A 17,134-nucleotide genomic window follows, 5' to 3' on the forward strand; every position below is an offset into this window, starting at 1 on the left:
GTCGTGATGATCTCGTGCAAAAAAAACTAATAATGAGAAACCTGGCAAGTTGTTGATGTAGCCTCCGTCCATCAGCAGGTGTCCGTCTTTGGGGTCACAGAGCGGAGGGAGATACCCAGACAGAGACATGCTGGCACGCACATACCTCCACAGAGAACCTGGGACACAGATATTACACTTTATACCTCCACAGAGAACCTGGGACACAGATATTACACTTTATATACCTCCACAGAGAACCTGGGACACAAATATTACACTTTATACCTCCACAGAGAACCTGGGACACAGATATTACACTTTATACCTCCACAGAGAACCTGGGACACAAATATTACACTTTATACCTCCACAGAGAACCTGGGACACAGATATTACACTGTATACCTCCACAGAGAACCTGGGACACACATATTACACTTTATTATACCTCCACAGAGAACCTGGGACACACATATTACACGTTATACCTCCACAGAGAACCTGGGACACACATATTACACTTTATTATACCTCCACAGAGAACCTGGGACACACATATTACACTTTATACCTAGAGAACCTGGGACACACATATTACACGTTATACCTCCACAGAGAACCAGGGACACAGATATTACACTCTATACCTAGAGAACCTGGGACACAGCTATTACACTCTATACCTCCACAGAGAACCTACAGATATTACACTCTATACCTCCACAGAGAACCTGGGACACACATATTACACTTTATACCTCCACAGAGAACCTGGGACACACATATTACACTTTATACCTCCACAGAGAACCTGGGACACAAATATTACACTTTATACCTAGAGAACCTGGGACACACATATTACACTTTATACCTCCACAGAGAACCTGGGACACACATATTACACTTTATACCTCCACAGAGAACCTGGGACACACATATTACACTTTATACCTCCACAGAGAACCTGGGACACAGATATTACACTTTATACCTCCACAGAGAACCTGGGACACAAATATTACACTTTATACCTCCACAGAGAACCTGGGACACAGATATTACACTTTATATATACCTCCACAGAGAACCTGGGACACAGATATGACACTTTATACCTCCACAGAGAACCTGGGACACAGATATGACACTATATACCTCCACAGAGAACCTGGGACACAGATATGACACTATATACCTCCACAGAGAACCTGGGACACAGATATGACACTTTATACCTCCACAGAGAACCTGGGACACACATATGACACTATATACAGTACCTCCACAGAGAACCTGAGACACACATATTACACTTTATGCACCGCCACAGAGAACCTGGGACACACATATGACACTATATACCTCCACAGAGAACCTGAGACACACATATTACACTTTATGCACCGCCACAGAGAACCTGGGACACACATATGACACTTTATACCTCCACAGAGAACCTGAGACACACATATTACACTTTATGCACCGCCACAGAGAACCTGGGACACACATATGACACTATATACCTCCACAGAGAACCTGAGACACACATATTACACTTTATGCACCGCCACAGAGAACCTGGGACACACATATGACACTTTATACCTCCACAGAGAACCTGAGACACACATATTACACTTTATGCACCGCCACAGAGAACCTGGGACACACATATGACACTATATACCTCCACAGAGAACCTGAGACACACATATTACACTTTATGCACCGCCACAGAGAACCTGGGACACACATATGACACTATATACCTCCACAGAGAACCTGAGACACACATATTACACTTTATGCACCGCCACAGAGAACCTGGGACACACATATGACACTTTATACCTCCACAGAGAACCTGGGACACACATATGACACTATATACCTCCACAGAGAACCTGAGACACACATATTACACTTTATGCACCTCCACAGAGGTATAAAGAAAAAAAAAATCACACCCGTCTTATATAGGTCTTATATAACCTGATCAGCTGTGGTCACTGACGTAATGTCAGTGACGTAATGTCTCATTCCGGCCAATCACAATGCACCATGCTCATTTTTTGGTACGAACAGACACGTAGACTAATTAATAATGAAATCACACCCGTGTGAACTGGGTAACCATAGCAACCATGCTCATTTTTTTGGTACGAACAGACAGACACGTAAACTAACAAAGCCAGTTGTAGGAGTGGTTTATTACACCAGTCAAAAAATCACACTTGTGTGATGTGAACGGTGCTATTATCATCATACATCATCATACAGTACGTCAGATTAAGTGCTGCATTTGCGGGTGTAGGTGGTAATTGGAAAAGGTTGAGAATCATTGTTTCCAGGTTAACGACGATAAAAAATAGGGATGTGCCGATGAGACATTTTGGCCGATATCGATATCCGATATAATTAATTGCTGTTATGGCCGATAACCGATATTACAGATGTCGATTATGAACTCATTCTGTATTGAAAAATTATACTAATTTTGTCCATTCTGAAAAATACATGTAACAGGATGTCTGCACTGCATGCTTAGGAAAGTCAGATTTAACTTTAATACCTTTATATATAATATTGTGAGCTTGTAGATCTGTTCAAGCTGTTACTTTGGGCTTGTTTATCTGTACAGACAGACCGATTAATCGGACCGATTAATTAATCGGTCTGATTGATTAATCGAACCCATGCCGATTAATCTAATAATAATAATATCTGGGATTTATATAGCGCTTTTCATGACACTCAAAGACGCTTTACATGTGTTGGGGCCAGGGGGGAAACAAGAAAAAGGACAACTTTATTAGAAAAAACAATTATAAGAATAAAACCAATAAAACAGTGCATATAACAAGTTTTAAAAACACATCAGCTTGGAAATGCGATTGTGAACAGGTGGGTTTTCAGTGCAGATTTGAAGGTGGGAAGTGAGGGGGCATCTTGGATGTGTTGGGGGAGAGCGTTCCAGAGAGTAGGGGCGGCCACAGAGAAGGCCCTGTCGCCCCAGGTTTTTCGTTTACTAAAAACTCAAATCGTCCGATACCGATATGTGTTTGCAGATTAATTTCCCATCACTAATAAAAAAACATTCTTGTACCTACCGTCTGTGTGTACTCTCATGGCAGACGCAGTGATGTCAGTAGTAATGTTGAAATACGGGATCCAGAGGTCCTGCGTGCAAAAACACGTCACAACAAAATCAACAACAATTTCCTTTTGCTGAACAGAGACATTTTGCAATGTCATGTTGCCAACGCTGAGATGATGGCAGCCTAAATATCAAGAGAGGAGTAGCATGAATATCTTAACATTCTTAAGAAGGGCAGGCAGGGAAAAAAAGGAATGAGTGAATGAGTAATGCTTTCATCTACTCAAGGTGATTTTAAGCAAGGCACTTGAAGGAGCCAAAAAGTTACTTTACTGATAATAGCTTCCAGGTGTGCTGCAGGGATTGTCTGAGTGTTACAAACCCTTTCCTTTGGACATGAAAGCTTTAAGTAAAATGCCATATTTGTGTATCATCACTTGCCAGCCTAGCACTAAATCATTCATCTTCAATCATCATACTAATCTTACCGAAGCCCCAAAAGACTCCCATTTAAAGTTACGTTTTTGACTGCAGGACAATTTTCTAAAGGTCAGTTCAAATAATTTGTGAACATTTACCATACTGTAACTAATTTTAAAGCTGCTATAAGCAATATTATGTCAAAATTTTAATTACCTTTTTTTTGGTATTCAGACAGCCAGCAATGTGTAAAATGCTCCCAAAAACAATGTAGTCTCTGTGACACATCTAGGGGCCACAATCTGCATTCAAAGATGTTCCTAGAAGCTTTGCCATTGGTCGAAAAAAAACAAACAAAAACTGGTCGAAATGACTAACCAATCAGGAAGTAGACAGGCAAATCGACCAATGGCAAAGCTTCTAATGCCGATTGTGGCCCATAGATGTGTCACAGAGACAAAATAAATAGCGTTTTACCCATTGCTGACTGTCAAAAAAAAGAAAAAAAGTAATTAAAATGTTGACACATCGTTTATAGCAGCAACTTCATTTGATATCCAACTAAGTATTCCTTTGATATTTACATAAATCTTAATAACAGATTAATCAGTTATGAAAATGTGCAGTTTCACTAGTTTCAACCCTATCCCACTGGCGCCCACCTCAATCTGTTTGTTCTTGAAGACGTTGCTGATGCTGGAGTTGAAGGCAGCGCCGGAGAACATGGAGGTGATTGGGTAGGTCAAGTCTAGAACCTTCTTAAACACCGACGTCATCTCCTACAGCATGAGGAGAACATGGAGAACATGGAGATGATTGGGTAGGTCAAGTCTAGAACCTTCTTAAACACCGACGTCATCTCCTACAGCATGAGGAGACCATGGAGAACATGGAGATGATTGGGTAGGTCAAGTCTAGAACCTTCTTAACACATTTTGTGCCCAAAACGTCTGTGGACGTCCTGGGTATTACCGCACGTGCATAGCCCAAGACGTCTGTGGACGTCTTTCAAAAAAAATATATATATATATATTTTAATTATTATTATTATTATTTTTTTTATTAAAAAAAATCAGAAAAATCAAAACACTTTTTTTTTTTTTTTTTTTAACACGTGGTGCCAAAGTTTGTGTTTTCGCCATTGAGAATGCATTTGGCGTTTAAATTAAATAACTCAGAAACTATAAAACATTTCAAAGTAAAAAGTTCCAGCATGTGTCTCCACAGTCAGCTGAATTATAAAAAATGTGAATGGATTTTCTGAAAGTGATTTTGGGCAGTATTGCGTGGGCTCTCAATGTGTTAAACACCGACGTCATCTCCTACAGCATGAGGAGAACATGGAGAACATGGAGATGATTGGGTAGGTCAAGTCTAGAACCTTCTTAAACACCGACGTCATCTCCTACAGCATGAGGAGAACATGGAGGTGATTGGGTAGGTCAAGTCTAGAACCTTCTTAAACACCGACGTCATCTCCTACAGCATGAGGAGAACATGGAGAACATGGAGGTGATTGGGTAGGTCAAGTCTAGAACCTTCTTAAACACCGACGTCATCTCCTACAGCATGAGGAGAACATGGAGAACATGGAGGTGATTGGGTAGGTCAAGTCTAGAACCTTCTTAAACACCGACGTCATCTCCTACAGCATGAGGAGAACATGGAGAACATGGAGGTGATTGGGTAGGTCAAGTCTAGAACCTTCTTAAACACCGACGTCATCTCCTACAGCAAAATGTGTTGTTCACAGTAAAGGTCAGTAACGCCAGTAAAGGGTGATTTATACTTGGGTGAACACACCTGTTACGCATACAGAAAAATAGCAGATCTACAAGCTCAGCTTGTATAAATGATGTGTATAAGTTTCATTTATTCAAGCCTTAAATACTTTCAACCTGGTGTCCCTTTTGGGCATGCCATTATAGATTAGATAAACACCACCACCAACTAAAGTTGCATATTTACACATATTTAAGCTCAAAAATGTTATCCCACGATTTTGTAACCCATTTTTCTCCCAGGGTCAATATTATCTAATGTAATTCTGGGCGCTACACTCCCTCCGCCAACCATGGGGAGAGCAACGGACTGACCTCATGTTTCCTTCTATGCATGAGGAGTCCAAGCCGTTTCTTTGCACCCGACAGAGGGGGAGTTTCCCCGGTTGGACGTACTGTAGCGTGTGGAAGGAACACGTTATTCCAACCGGTTCCTTTCCCCTCCATCAGGGGGAGGCTCAGGGTGCCACCTTGGATACGAGCGCGGGCAGCACTAATTGTGTGGTTAAAAGATGAAAATTAATATTAAAGAACTCATACCTAGCTCATAGTTAACAGTTTAGAGGCCCCAGACGGAGATCACCGTCAAGTTCAAGTTCATGGTCAAGTGCCCCAGACGGAGATTGATAAATGGGACGGAGATTAATGATATCAAAACCGATCGCATCGCTCCACAGCCTAGGTAAGGAGCGCTTGTTGCCCAATCCTCGGTGTTGCACAACAGTGACACGTCATCGAAAATGTTCCCTGCCTGTTTAGCGGACGAAAACTAAAATCTTAAAACGTTCATAACTGTAGTGGCAAAAATGCATATAAACACTATGGTATTGATTCATTGAATGTAGCCTACTAGTAGATGATACTTAACACTCTAATTACCACCTGTTCTTCACTGACCAACTCATTAGAGACTGCTGACTCATGTAAACCTATTTCAAACTGTGTGAGTTAACTATAGAATAGAGTCCATTTAAGGCAGGACCATCTCTTGTTACTCCTGAAACTCTGTACACTGCTGAAAGTATAAAATATGTGTGGGACATGTGTGTGGGGGGTGCTGGGGGAAGCTCTGGAGGGAGACACTAGTCTCTCTCTGGTGTGATGACATATACAATAAAATAATGGAGTTCGAATCCTGATGGTTGAGTCCTGCTTCTTCCTGATGATGTTTACTTACTAATAGTAATATCAAAAGCTGCCATTACAATTTTGGCGTCACGAACAGGATCATTATTTCATCTTCACCATAGATGGATACTTGATAAAAAAGAATCTTAAGATGGGAGCGAAACAAAGCAGAAAGAAGTTGAAGCGAGAACTCAATGACCAACAGGAGAAAGAAGTGACGTTACTGCGAGAACTCAAGGACCAACAGAAAGAAGTGACGTTACTGCGAGAACTCAAGGAGCAACAGAAAGAAATGACGCTATTGCGAGAACAACTTGTGGAGCGACAAATCAATGACCTGCAAGAACAACTTGACAGAAATATGCAACAACAACTCAACAACCAACAGAAAGAAGTGATGCTATTGCGAGAGCAACTTGACAGATTTGTGGTGAAATTAGCAGATCTACAAGCCAACACTACGCCTGATGACTACAACAATATGAGGCAGAAGGAGCCAAACCACAGCGGAGACACACAACTGACTGTTACTACACCCAAGGAACAGCCCGCAGACAACAGCAACAACCATGAACAACCTGAACCCCTCAAAAACAATCAAGGACAGGGGGGAGCAGTTGTCACAGCGACACTTTGTCCAAGGAAGCTATTTCCATTCATTCCATATCCAGAACCTCATCCTCATCGGGGGACTGGGGCACAGCACTCAGAAATAGACACAGATTCTGCAACAGTACATGTGCAGCAACGCTGGACACCTGATGAACTGAAAGACATCATGAAGGACCTTCCAGACCACAAAGTCAACGTGGAGCTGTCGAGGAAATGTGGGATACACTGAGTTATACATTTAAGGAGATCATTTCACCCATGGGAAACTAAGCTATGGGAAGCTGTTAACTATCTTTACTTTCTTTTATGACTTGACCTATGACTTGTGGTCTGAGGGAAGGGTCTTCCCATTGTCTCAGCTGTTAAGACCCACCTACTCCTGAGGGGGGGGTCGGACGTGTATATAAGCTGAGACCTGACTGAGTTCTGGGAGTCAGGATGGACGTTCCTTTGCTAATGCTTAATCTGACTCCGTATTCGAATACAAGATTCTAATACTGTTAAACTCTGAATTGTGTCTGTCTCATTATTTTGTTTAACTGTTATGAGTGCTCTCCAAACAGATTTCTATGACATTTTGGAGGTCCAACCGAGATAAGGGTGAACGGTGCTGTGCCGCGGTGTGTTGGCCGACAGGAAGGGAGAGTGCTGTCTGTTGCTGTTGGTCAAAATTCCACCGTGAGTACTTGGGAATCTGTTTGGTGTTTGTGCTGAGTTGAGCTATTCAGAGTTTTAGAGTATCAATGATGAATTTGTGATCACATATAGGATAGGCCTAGGGAGACATAAAAGTCTTGCCTGAAACATGCGCGTATGTACAGAGACTGGGACTTAAGTCGCCGGTTGTCTGATAAAAGGTGAACTGGTGTTCAGCCTTGAGGGTCCTGTTTGCCTAAGGGAGCAAGCAAAGCTAGCTGTGTGTGTGTGTATTGTCCTAAGTGTCTGTGAGTGTTAAATGTATGGCCTAAAAAGGGAGACAAGTTGTCTTGCCTAAGTTCGTAGCTACTAGGGTACCTTTGCTAGCAAAAGCATAAAACAATTGTGAAGCGCTATGTATGGATATATCGTTTGAAAGTGAATGTGAATGGTCTGTCATGACAACTGATTGAGTGTTGAATGGAGTGGTCTGCCTGTGAGTGAAAGTGTGTGAAAGGCAGACAGTGTGAGACAGAAAAGGAGTGAGAGGTAATTGGAAAAGTGATGTTAAATAGTTAACAGCCTAGAGCCTAAAGTAAAGATAGATATGGAAATTGTAATGAAATAATAATTAGTATAACTGGAAATAGATAAATACTTTTTAAATCAAGTGTTGAAATCCCCTAGATGAGGAATTATAGGAAGTTATGGTAAAACACATATGTCTAAAGAGTGATCTGATGTGTGTATGTTGACATGTGTACATGTGTATGATGAGAAAAAAGGAAATACTATATGTATTTGTATTGCTTTAGAGTGAAAATAGTATCGCTATAGGATAAGACCTGAGATGTGGCCCACAGCGCTGCCTTGAGCAGCTCTCCTTATCTGACCTAATTGATCAACAGACCCTCATATGTTACATGTGAACCCAGCTGTTGCTCATTGAGCCAGGTTGGGTCTTTAAAATTATTTTTGTAGTAAGGACAAGTAAGATAAATTGTACGATTTCTAAAATATATACCAATATATTACTAAATGGTCATCCCCTGTAATCTAGATTTAAGAGGCATGGTGCCATGACACCATGGTGCGACATGTTTAGGCAGATGGATGGGAACAGGAATGTAAAATAGCAGCAACTTACAGATTTCCTTAAACATATCCGTACCACATATAGTGGGCATTGTTTTTAAACAGTTAAGTGCATTGTGGACATTGTCTGTGTCAGAACGTGGAGCTAAAAGTATTTTGGGTAGATATAGTAACCGCGATAGCCTAGTCTATTAACTTCACTATAATTTATAGTGTGGGGTTAATACCCTCATGAAAATGGTAGCTATAACGACTATTGATAAAATAGTGTATTACCTCGTTCTGATCAGCTGATGTTCTAACATTGGTCTTATACATTTTAAATAGTTAAGTAGTAATTAACTATTACATACTATTACATTGGTAAAATTGCACATATATTTGCCCCTGACGTATTTTTGAGTAAAATGGAGCACATATATTTTCTTTTTAAAGGAAATTATTAGGACAGTGACTAGTGAAATACGATTATCAAGATGATACATTTGATATAGTGTGTAATGATAGGTTAAAGTGTTCTAAGAATAGCAGTTCTGCAAGCATGTTGTTTAAAATATAGTCTGATTAGTAGTGAAAAGGTAGGAATAGTGTTGATGCTAAAAATGTTTACATTTAAAGAGCCCTAAGCTAGCTAAAACCAGCTGTGTTTGTTAAACTATTCTTAACCCTTGGTTATCAGTTTAGAAGGGGGTGGGTCACAGCATTTTTGTGAGATAATTACCCCCCCTGTTGTAATGAGTTTATTTCAGGCAGGAGAGGAGAAAAGTGACCCACAGCATGTGACAGGATTTAAAAAGAAAAGACAGGAAAGCCCATTTGGCTTGAGATAGATAGACATTGACCAAGCCATTAGTAAATTGTAAATTAGGTATTTGGGTTTTAATAAGGGAACATCTGTAAGTATGTGTTCCCTAATGAGAATGTAAAGGGTTACTTCCCAAGATAGTTACATTTTGTAACTGTCATTTGTAAAGGTCTACAGATTATCAGCTCCAAGCAACCATTTGTTGAGTTTGCACCCCTGTGGTTTATTGACCCTTATTAGTGAAGAACCCAAGAGTTGTTTTCTCAGTGAGATTATAGGAAATGTGGCCGTAAAACTGTGCCCCACGGCCAACACCTAGAAGGCAAAAGTTAGTTTTGTGGTATCTGAGCCAGAGACCTGATCATGTACTGTACTGTATGTCTTAAAGTGCATGACAAGTGCACATAAAAGATATCTGCCTGATACAAATGATTGCATTTATCGAGGATAACATGTTGGCCTTTAAGAACCTTCTTTAGGCCTATCACAGGCTAACAAGCAGTCACTGTTTGGCAAATAGGAATAGTGTGACGATGTTCGATTTGGTGACATCTTTTGCGAGGATCTGAGAAATTCAGATAAATTGAAATATGGACAATTTAGGCATTTAGCAGATGCTCTTAATCCAGAGCGACTTACATTAGGTAAGAACAAAAAAGCTATATCACATATGGAATATAATTATTAGAGTAATAGCAGCTATAATTGTGATAATTTAGAATAGTTGTTTGCAGTTGTGCAGTTGTGCAGAACATATGCATTTGTCAAGGTAAGCCTACTCTTGATCCGTTACCTTGAGAGAGGGGTACAGGCTGGGTACAGGCTACAAGCCACATATACTGGGTTGATTTTTTTCCAGTGTGGCCGCGGGCACCACTGTGGGAAGTGTGGATGATGCAATGGACTTTGGGACACTTATTGACACTGAACTGTACGGAGACGACTGCGTGATGGGGCTGGGCACCCCATGTTACTGGCAGCGTGAAAAGGAACTGTGTTCAATACAAGGCGTAGCTGTTCCTGACTTCTGCAACGAAATGGAGTATATGTTTGGACATCTGATTTTGTGACTACACCGTGGAAACTATGCAGATTTTTGTGGCTAGCAAGAAGCTGTATTTTCTCTCTCTGTAGGGATGGAGAGAGGTGTTGGTAAAAATTGACAGATGCATATTGACAAAAAATAGAAAATTATAGCTGCTATGTAAAGAAATGGGTGGTTGGTCTAGTAAACCTCTTAAAATGGGTTTTGACTTGTGCCCCAGGATCTGATCTTATCTTGACCTTATCTTGACAAAGGATAGACCTAAGGAAAACAGCTGGCCTAGTGCTATTTGAATGTTTATGACTTTACAACATGGGCAAGACACAACAAAAAACCCCTTGTCCTTCTGTACACAGAAGTTTAGTAAAGAGCAAAGAGGATATCTCATATTTACCTCAGAATAGAATGCACCTAAAAGTGAATAGTTTATTTAGGCTGTGCTACAGGTGTTAGCCGTATGGCTGAATGTAAAGGCATACTATGATCAGCTGCTCGGGTCAGATACTACAATACTAATAAATTGGTGGAGTTCAATAGTAGGCCTATAGTACTAGATAAGTGAGATAGATCATTGAATCACTTCAGCATGTGTGTGCAGTAATTACGCTCACTCAAATAAGGACAGTTAAGATAGAATCATTCTTAAAGAATGTCCTGTAGTCATGAAGGTCATGATGCAAGTACAGTATATTGCAGGCATAGTTTTGTTAAATAACAATTGATTTGAGTAGTATTTGTAATGATGCATGACAGTTTGGTTGACACTATATTGTGCTATAGTCTTCAAGACCGGTGAATTTAAATTGATAAATGGAATGTGTGTCACAGATGAGATGAGATGAGATTCAATGTATTGTCAGTGTACAATACAAGTAAAGTACAGCGGAAAGTATTTTCGCATCTCACCAATAGTGCGAACATATCAGTAGAAGGATACATTAGTAGGCTACAATAGTAAGAGCAGGTATGAGCTGAGCAGTAGTCATTTAAATATTAAATAAATAAGGATTTGAGCAGGAAGAGGAAGACCCATTGACAACTTTGAGTAACATGTTAACAAAAGTCTCTATTGTTTAAATTATTTTATTGGCTGTATGAGTTACGTTATTAAGACATATTGTAGTTGGATTAGATGGTCATATTGTGATCTATTTTTTGGACACCCCAAGGTGGAGTATCATATTGATGAGCCATCACGCATTGTTCAATTATCTAAAAACTCTGGTAAGACCGATGGTGGAACGTTAACCTGAGACAGGGATTTCTTTTGTGTACACTTATATGACAGCTTTGTTTGATACAGAAATAGGAGTGCTATGTGGTGTATTTAAATCAGGACAAAGAAGGGTTTGTTTTCGAGGGACGCCTTGAAACAAACAAAAGTATGTATAAGAGTGTACTAAAATTGTTATGTTTCCTGTATGAATATTCTGATCCAAGTTTCTTAGGTTCATGGTGGAGCGATCCAGATTTGCATGGTGTTACTAACGAAATTGACTAATCTCTGACGGAAATTGAAATTGTGCATGTGTGCATGTGCGCCGAATATCTTGCTGTGTTTGCAGAAGTCATTGGATTTGGAAGTCGAATCTGTGAGTATTACGTAAGTAAGATATGCAACAACTTGATGTTTCCTGGTGGAATAATTGAGCATAGGAGGATGTTCTAAATCATGTTCTGTTGCAGTTATGCGATTAGTTCTGAACAACGGTATTGTTTGATGATGCCATACTAAAGAGACATATAAGAATGTGTTCAGAGATAAGATATCTACGCAATAGATAGTTGCACAAACACACATATGCTTACTGAGAGTTAGAGTTGTACGTTGGAGCTGTGCATAGCTGCCTGGTCAGAAAGGGCTGGTCAGAAAGGGCATTGAGAAGTGGTGGACTAGCAGTAAATAAAATTCGATAATACATGTTTATTGCTGCTGTAGCTACGTAGTATTGAGTCCACCATCAACATTGAAATTAGTAGTAATGTGACTGTATCTGAGCTGGAGATGACATAGCGAAGGAAATGTGATCCAGGTAGAGTAGGGTTTTTCAATGGTGTTGTAGTTTTTTTCTTTCAGCTCCATAATAATGAGAAGAGTCGTGTTGGAATAACATGACGAATGATGAAGTGGATCTGATGACATGGCTAAGTATCGTTTGGGGATGATATGGAATATGTATTATGAGAAGTTGTCAATTAAGTCAACTAACTAAGGTCCACTTAGATGCGGAGTCGGGTTGAATGAATGATAGTATGTATAGACTGGTTTATGAATGAATAGTTAATTTTGGTACTTACATTTCCGTGTTTAAAAGACGGTTGTGTTACATGATCAAGCCAAAGCTTATTATGCCTATCCATGTTGAGATAACACAAGGTAATAATGTGCCAGCTGATTGTTGTGGACAGAAGATAAGTACGATTGATTAATGCAGGTTAGGTTCAAGACCCGACTTAACATACCCATAATATAATTGACGAAATGGACCAGGGGTTGCTGTGACTGCTCCTGCAGGCTGGGGGCTTAAATGCAGGCATGCCCACGGAGCGGGACCCGTGATTTATATAAGGTCAGGGGCCATCTTGAATGAATGCCCGGCTCCGGTTAGGTGTGGTTAATGACATATTACTCACATTGGTTTTCTTTCTTTTTCAGAAATGAGTGGTTAGTCTGCTGTCCGCGACGTGTCCACGCTGATGTCCCTACACTGGGGGATCAAGTGCTGTTAGCACTCTGGACTCTGAATCCTGCGATCATGTGCTCGGGAGCCGTTTCTGAATGATGTTGCATCACCTGTGCGGTGACAATTTCTGGTCTTTTGGAAGGCTGTGACGTGTGCAGTTCTGTCAAATGGCCGATCTGCAAGCTCACGACATGTCTGGGGCTTGTGGATGTAATGCACATTGGTGCTTTGAGCTCTGTGAAAGAGCTACTTCCGGTTTGGATTGCTCTGTGCGGTGTGGACCACATGGCACCTGCAGTACACTGTCTGTGATGTGTGCAAAGTGGACAGTTCTGAACGGACATTTTCTGGTGCTGAGATGTTTTTTGGTCTGAGGGGAGATGTTTTTTGGTCTGAGGGCTACGACGTTTTGATGTATGTTATTTTGGCTTTGCCTTGTTATGGTTGTGACGCTGTGTAACGTAGGCCCGAGGGCGGTTGCTCTGAAAGACTTACAGAGAGCCATGTGGGAATTTTTTACCTGATTGTGAATTCAGGGTCGTTTTGCCTACTTCTACGTTCAGTGGGGTGTGATATGGGTGTTTGTGTTCTTAAATGAATAAATGGGGGAAATGTCGAGGAAATGTGGGATACACTGAGTTATACATTTAAGGAGATCATTTCACCCATGGGAAACTAAGCTATGGGAAGCTGTTAACTATCTTTACTTTCTTTTATGACTTGACCAAACAGATTTCTATGACAGAGCGCTGGTGTGCAGCTGTGTTAGACTTGATTGAGATGTATGAGCCATCGGCAAGAATGCTCGAATCTGTATTTCGCAAAGTCTTTGGATTAAAATGGCTACATCTCAGGGAACATTTTGATGTGAATGGAGCACAAAATCACATTGTCACTGGACAGCTGCTGAATCACAGTGGTCTTTTTGACAGCATCAAAGCAGCATTTCCAGTACCCACTGATTGGCCAAAGATTCACAGCACTAAGCAATGGCCTGATGAAACCTGTGACACCTACAGAAATAGACTGGAGAACTGCTTTCAGAAGCACTGTGGTGTGCCACTAGACAACCCCGCTTACAATGACTTGTTAAAAACCTCCTTGATCAATGGCCTGCTCCCTGCAATCTACAGTGTTATGACCTCTTGCATTGGCTGGGAAACCCGACCTTTGACTGAGGTGTGGGGTCACGCATTGCATGCTGAGAGGAACGCACTCTCACAGGACTTCATGAAAAAGAAGAAATTGGAGACAGCACAGCTGATGTTCTATGAGAACCTGCACCAGCCACAGGGAGAACAGCGACAACAAAATCATCAGTCACATAGGAGTATCAGGAGCCGTAAATGGAAACAAAGACAAAGAGGAAACAGTGACCCATATGACAGAGCAGACCAGTATGGGACAGGGCCTGTTCCATACAACTATGAGCCAGGTGGCAATGCAGCGGCCTACGATCCACAACGGGGTGGACCACATCTACTGCATGGCCCCACATCAGGCTCCATGGGCCCCATAGCAATATGGACCAGGTGACCGTGTTAATACAACATGCACCAATCCATGACATGCAGAGTGGGATCCATGAAGGTTCATGTCCTTATGTCCTAAACGGTTTGATTTTCTTTATACGTTCTATTCATTGTCATTTAAAAATAAATATATAGGTTAATAGTGATCATATGAGTATTTTAGATAACTTCCTTAAATATCACAGTGAAATCCAATCCAAAAATTATAGTCTAATTAATAATACAAATGTTTTTTAATTGTTAGTTAAAATAGGCCTAAATTAGGAGAATAACGTCAGAAAATGTGAGTAAGTTGTTATTGGAACCTGTATATCCACACACATGCACTAAATAGATAAACAAATTGACTCATCTGTCTGGGGTGGCAGGGTTCACAGAGGTCGCCTGTGTGTGCTTGTGTGTGTGGGTGAGACAGACCAAAATACTGAACATTACCAAATACCAAAACATTTATGATGGCTTTTCCACAAGGTTGGATGTCCAATATTACTTTGTCTCCTGTCCATTATTCTGCTATTACTAGGTATAGATGTTAAGTAAGTCTCGGTTCTAAACGCACCACGTGAGGAAAAAATGCCATGTGGCAAGTACATTACAGTCATTTAGCAGACGCTTTTATCCAAAGAAGTTTTTTGTGCATTTTCTGCAAAAACAAGCAACCAAGAGTATACCTAGCGCTAAGGTAAAAGTGCAATATATCAGCTACCTATTTCCTTAACCAGATGAGACAAAATAGCTAAATCAAATGAGCATGAGCTAAAACAATTAAGTGTATCGACTAAACAAGATCCAATAAACAATACAACAATAGAAAACAAGCGTTCGTACAACTAGTTAACAACAAGTAGGTCAGGCAGAGAGGAAGGGTAGTGTTTCCTGAAGAGGTGGGTTTTCAACCTGCGGCGAAATATGGGCAGTGACTCTGCTGTCCTAACATCAGTGGGGAGTTCATTCCACCACTGTGGGGCCAGAACAGAAAAGAGTCGTGACCGTGTGGATCGGCCAGAAGGACCCTTGAGTGACGAGGCAATCAGTCGCCCCGAGGTGGCAGACCGAAGTGGTCGGGCAGGGGTGTAGGCATCGACCATAGCCCGGAGATAGGAAGGAGCTGTTCCTTTCACTGCCCTATAGGCTAACACCAGGGTTTTGAACTGGATGCGGGCCGCTACGGGGAGCCGCTACGGGGAGCCAGTGTAGAGAACGGAGAAGGATGGTTGTGTGGGAGAAGTACTTATTTTTATTTCCATGTAACGAAATGCGAAAGCAAATTCCACGTGATGATATATAAAAAATAAAGTTAAAGTAACCCGTAGGCTTTAGGTTATCGAGTAATATATTGCAGAAAATGTTGAACTGATGGAGATAGTATTAATAGGGATTAAACCTCACCTTGAGTATACTGTACATGTTTTAGCTCTTAGTTTGTGTGCGGCTTTCTAAATGGGTTTGATGGTGGTTTCTGCAGGGCTATTCATCTAACCATTATTCTGTGAAAGTTACTCACAAACTAAGGGGGGGAGAAGGGGATATTTATTGGGAATATTAGATTCTTATTTTAATTTATTTTATCTGGGTGTGAAAACAAACAGCCAGAGTGATATTGGAACATGTATATATATTTTAATTCTATTTCATTTTTATCATTCTAATTCTATTTAATTCTATTTCATTTTTATCATTCTAATTCTATTTAATTCTATTTCATTTTAATCATTCTAATTCTATTTAATTCTATTTCATTTTAATCATTCTAATTCTATTTAATTCTATTTCATTTTAATCATTCTAATTATATTTAATTCTATTTCATTTTTGAGTGTAATTCATTTTTATCCTTTTTATCATTCTAATTCAATTTAATTCTATTTCATTTTAATCATTCTAATTATATTTAATTCTATTTCATTTTAATCATTCTAATTATATTTAATTCTATTTCATTTTAATCATTCTAATTATATTTAATTCTATTTCATTTTTGAGTAATTCATTTTTATCATTTTTATCATTCTAATTCAATTTAATTCTATTTCATTTTAATCATTCTAATTCTATTTAATTCTATTTCATTTTAATCATTCTAATTATATTTAATTCTATTTCATTTTAATCATTCTAATTATATTTAATTCTATTTCATTTTTTAGTGTAATTCATTTTTATCATTTTTATCATTCTAATTCAATTTAATTCTATTTAATTTGAATCATTCTAATTCTATTTAATTCTATTTCATTTTAATCATTCTAATTCTATTAAATTCTATTTCATTTTTATCATTCTAATTCAATTTAATTCTATTTCATTTTTT

At 39.7% G+C, this 17,134-nt stretch overlaps 1 protein-coding gene across 1 annotated transcript in view; it reads right to left on the reverse strand.

Annotated features, from left to right (window-relative positions):
- Positions 1 to 17,134, reverse strand: part of LOC306940146 (patatin-like phospholipase domain-containing protein 7) — an 85,219-nt gene that overhangs the window by 15,791 nt on the left and 52,294 nt on the right. The window contains exons 27-29 of the mRNA XM_079525148.1: positions 4,168 to 4,284; positions 3,099 to 3,168; positions 42 to 158 (exon numbers count right to left, since the gene is read on the reverse strand). Of these exons, the coding sequence (XP_079381274.1) occupies positions 42 to 158; positions 3,099 to 3,168; positions 4,168 to 4,284 (304 nt within the window). The remainder of the gene's footprint in view (positions 1 to 41; positions 159 to 3,098; positions 3,169 to 4,167; positions 4,285 to 17,134) is intronic.

The sequence above is a fragment of the Electrona antarctica genome (assembly GCF_951216825.1).
Source record: "Electrona antarctica genome assembly, chromosome: 16".
In the NCBI taxonomy this organism is placed as follows: Eukaryota; Metazoa; Chordata; class Actinopteri; order Myctophiformes; family Myctophidae; genus Electrona; species Electrona antarctica.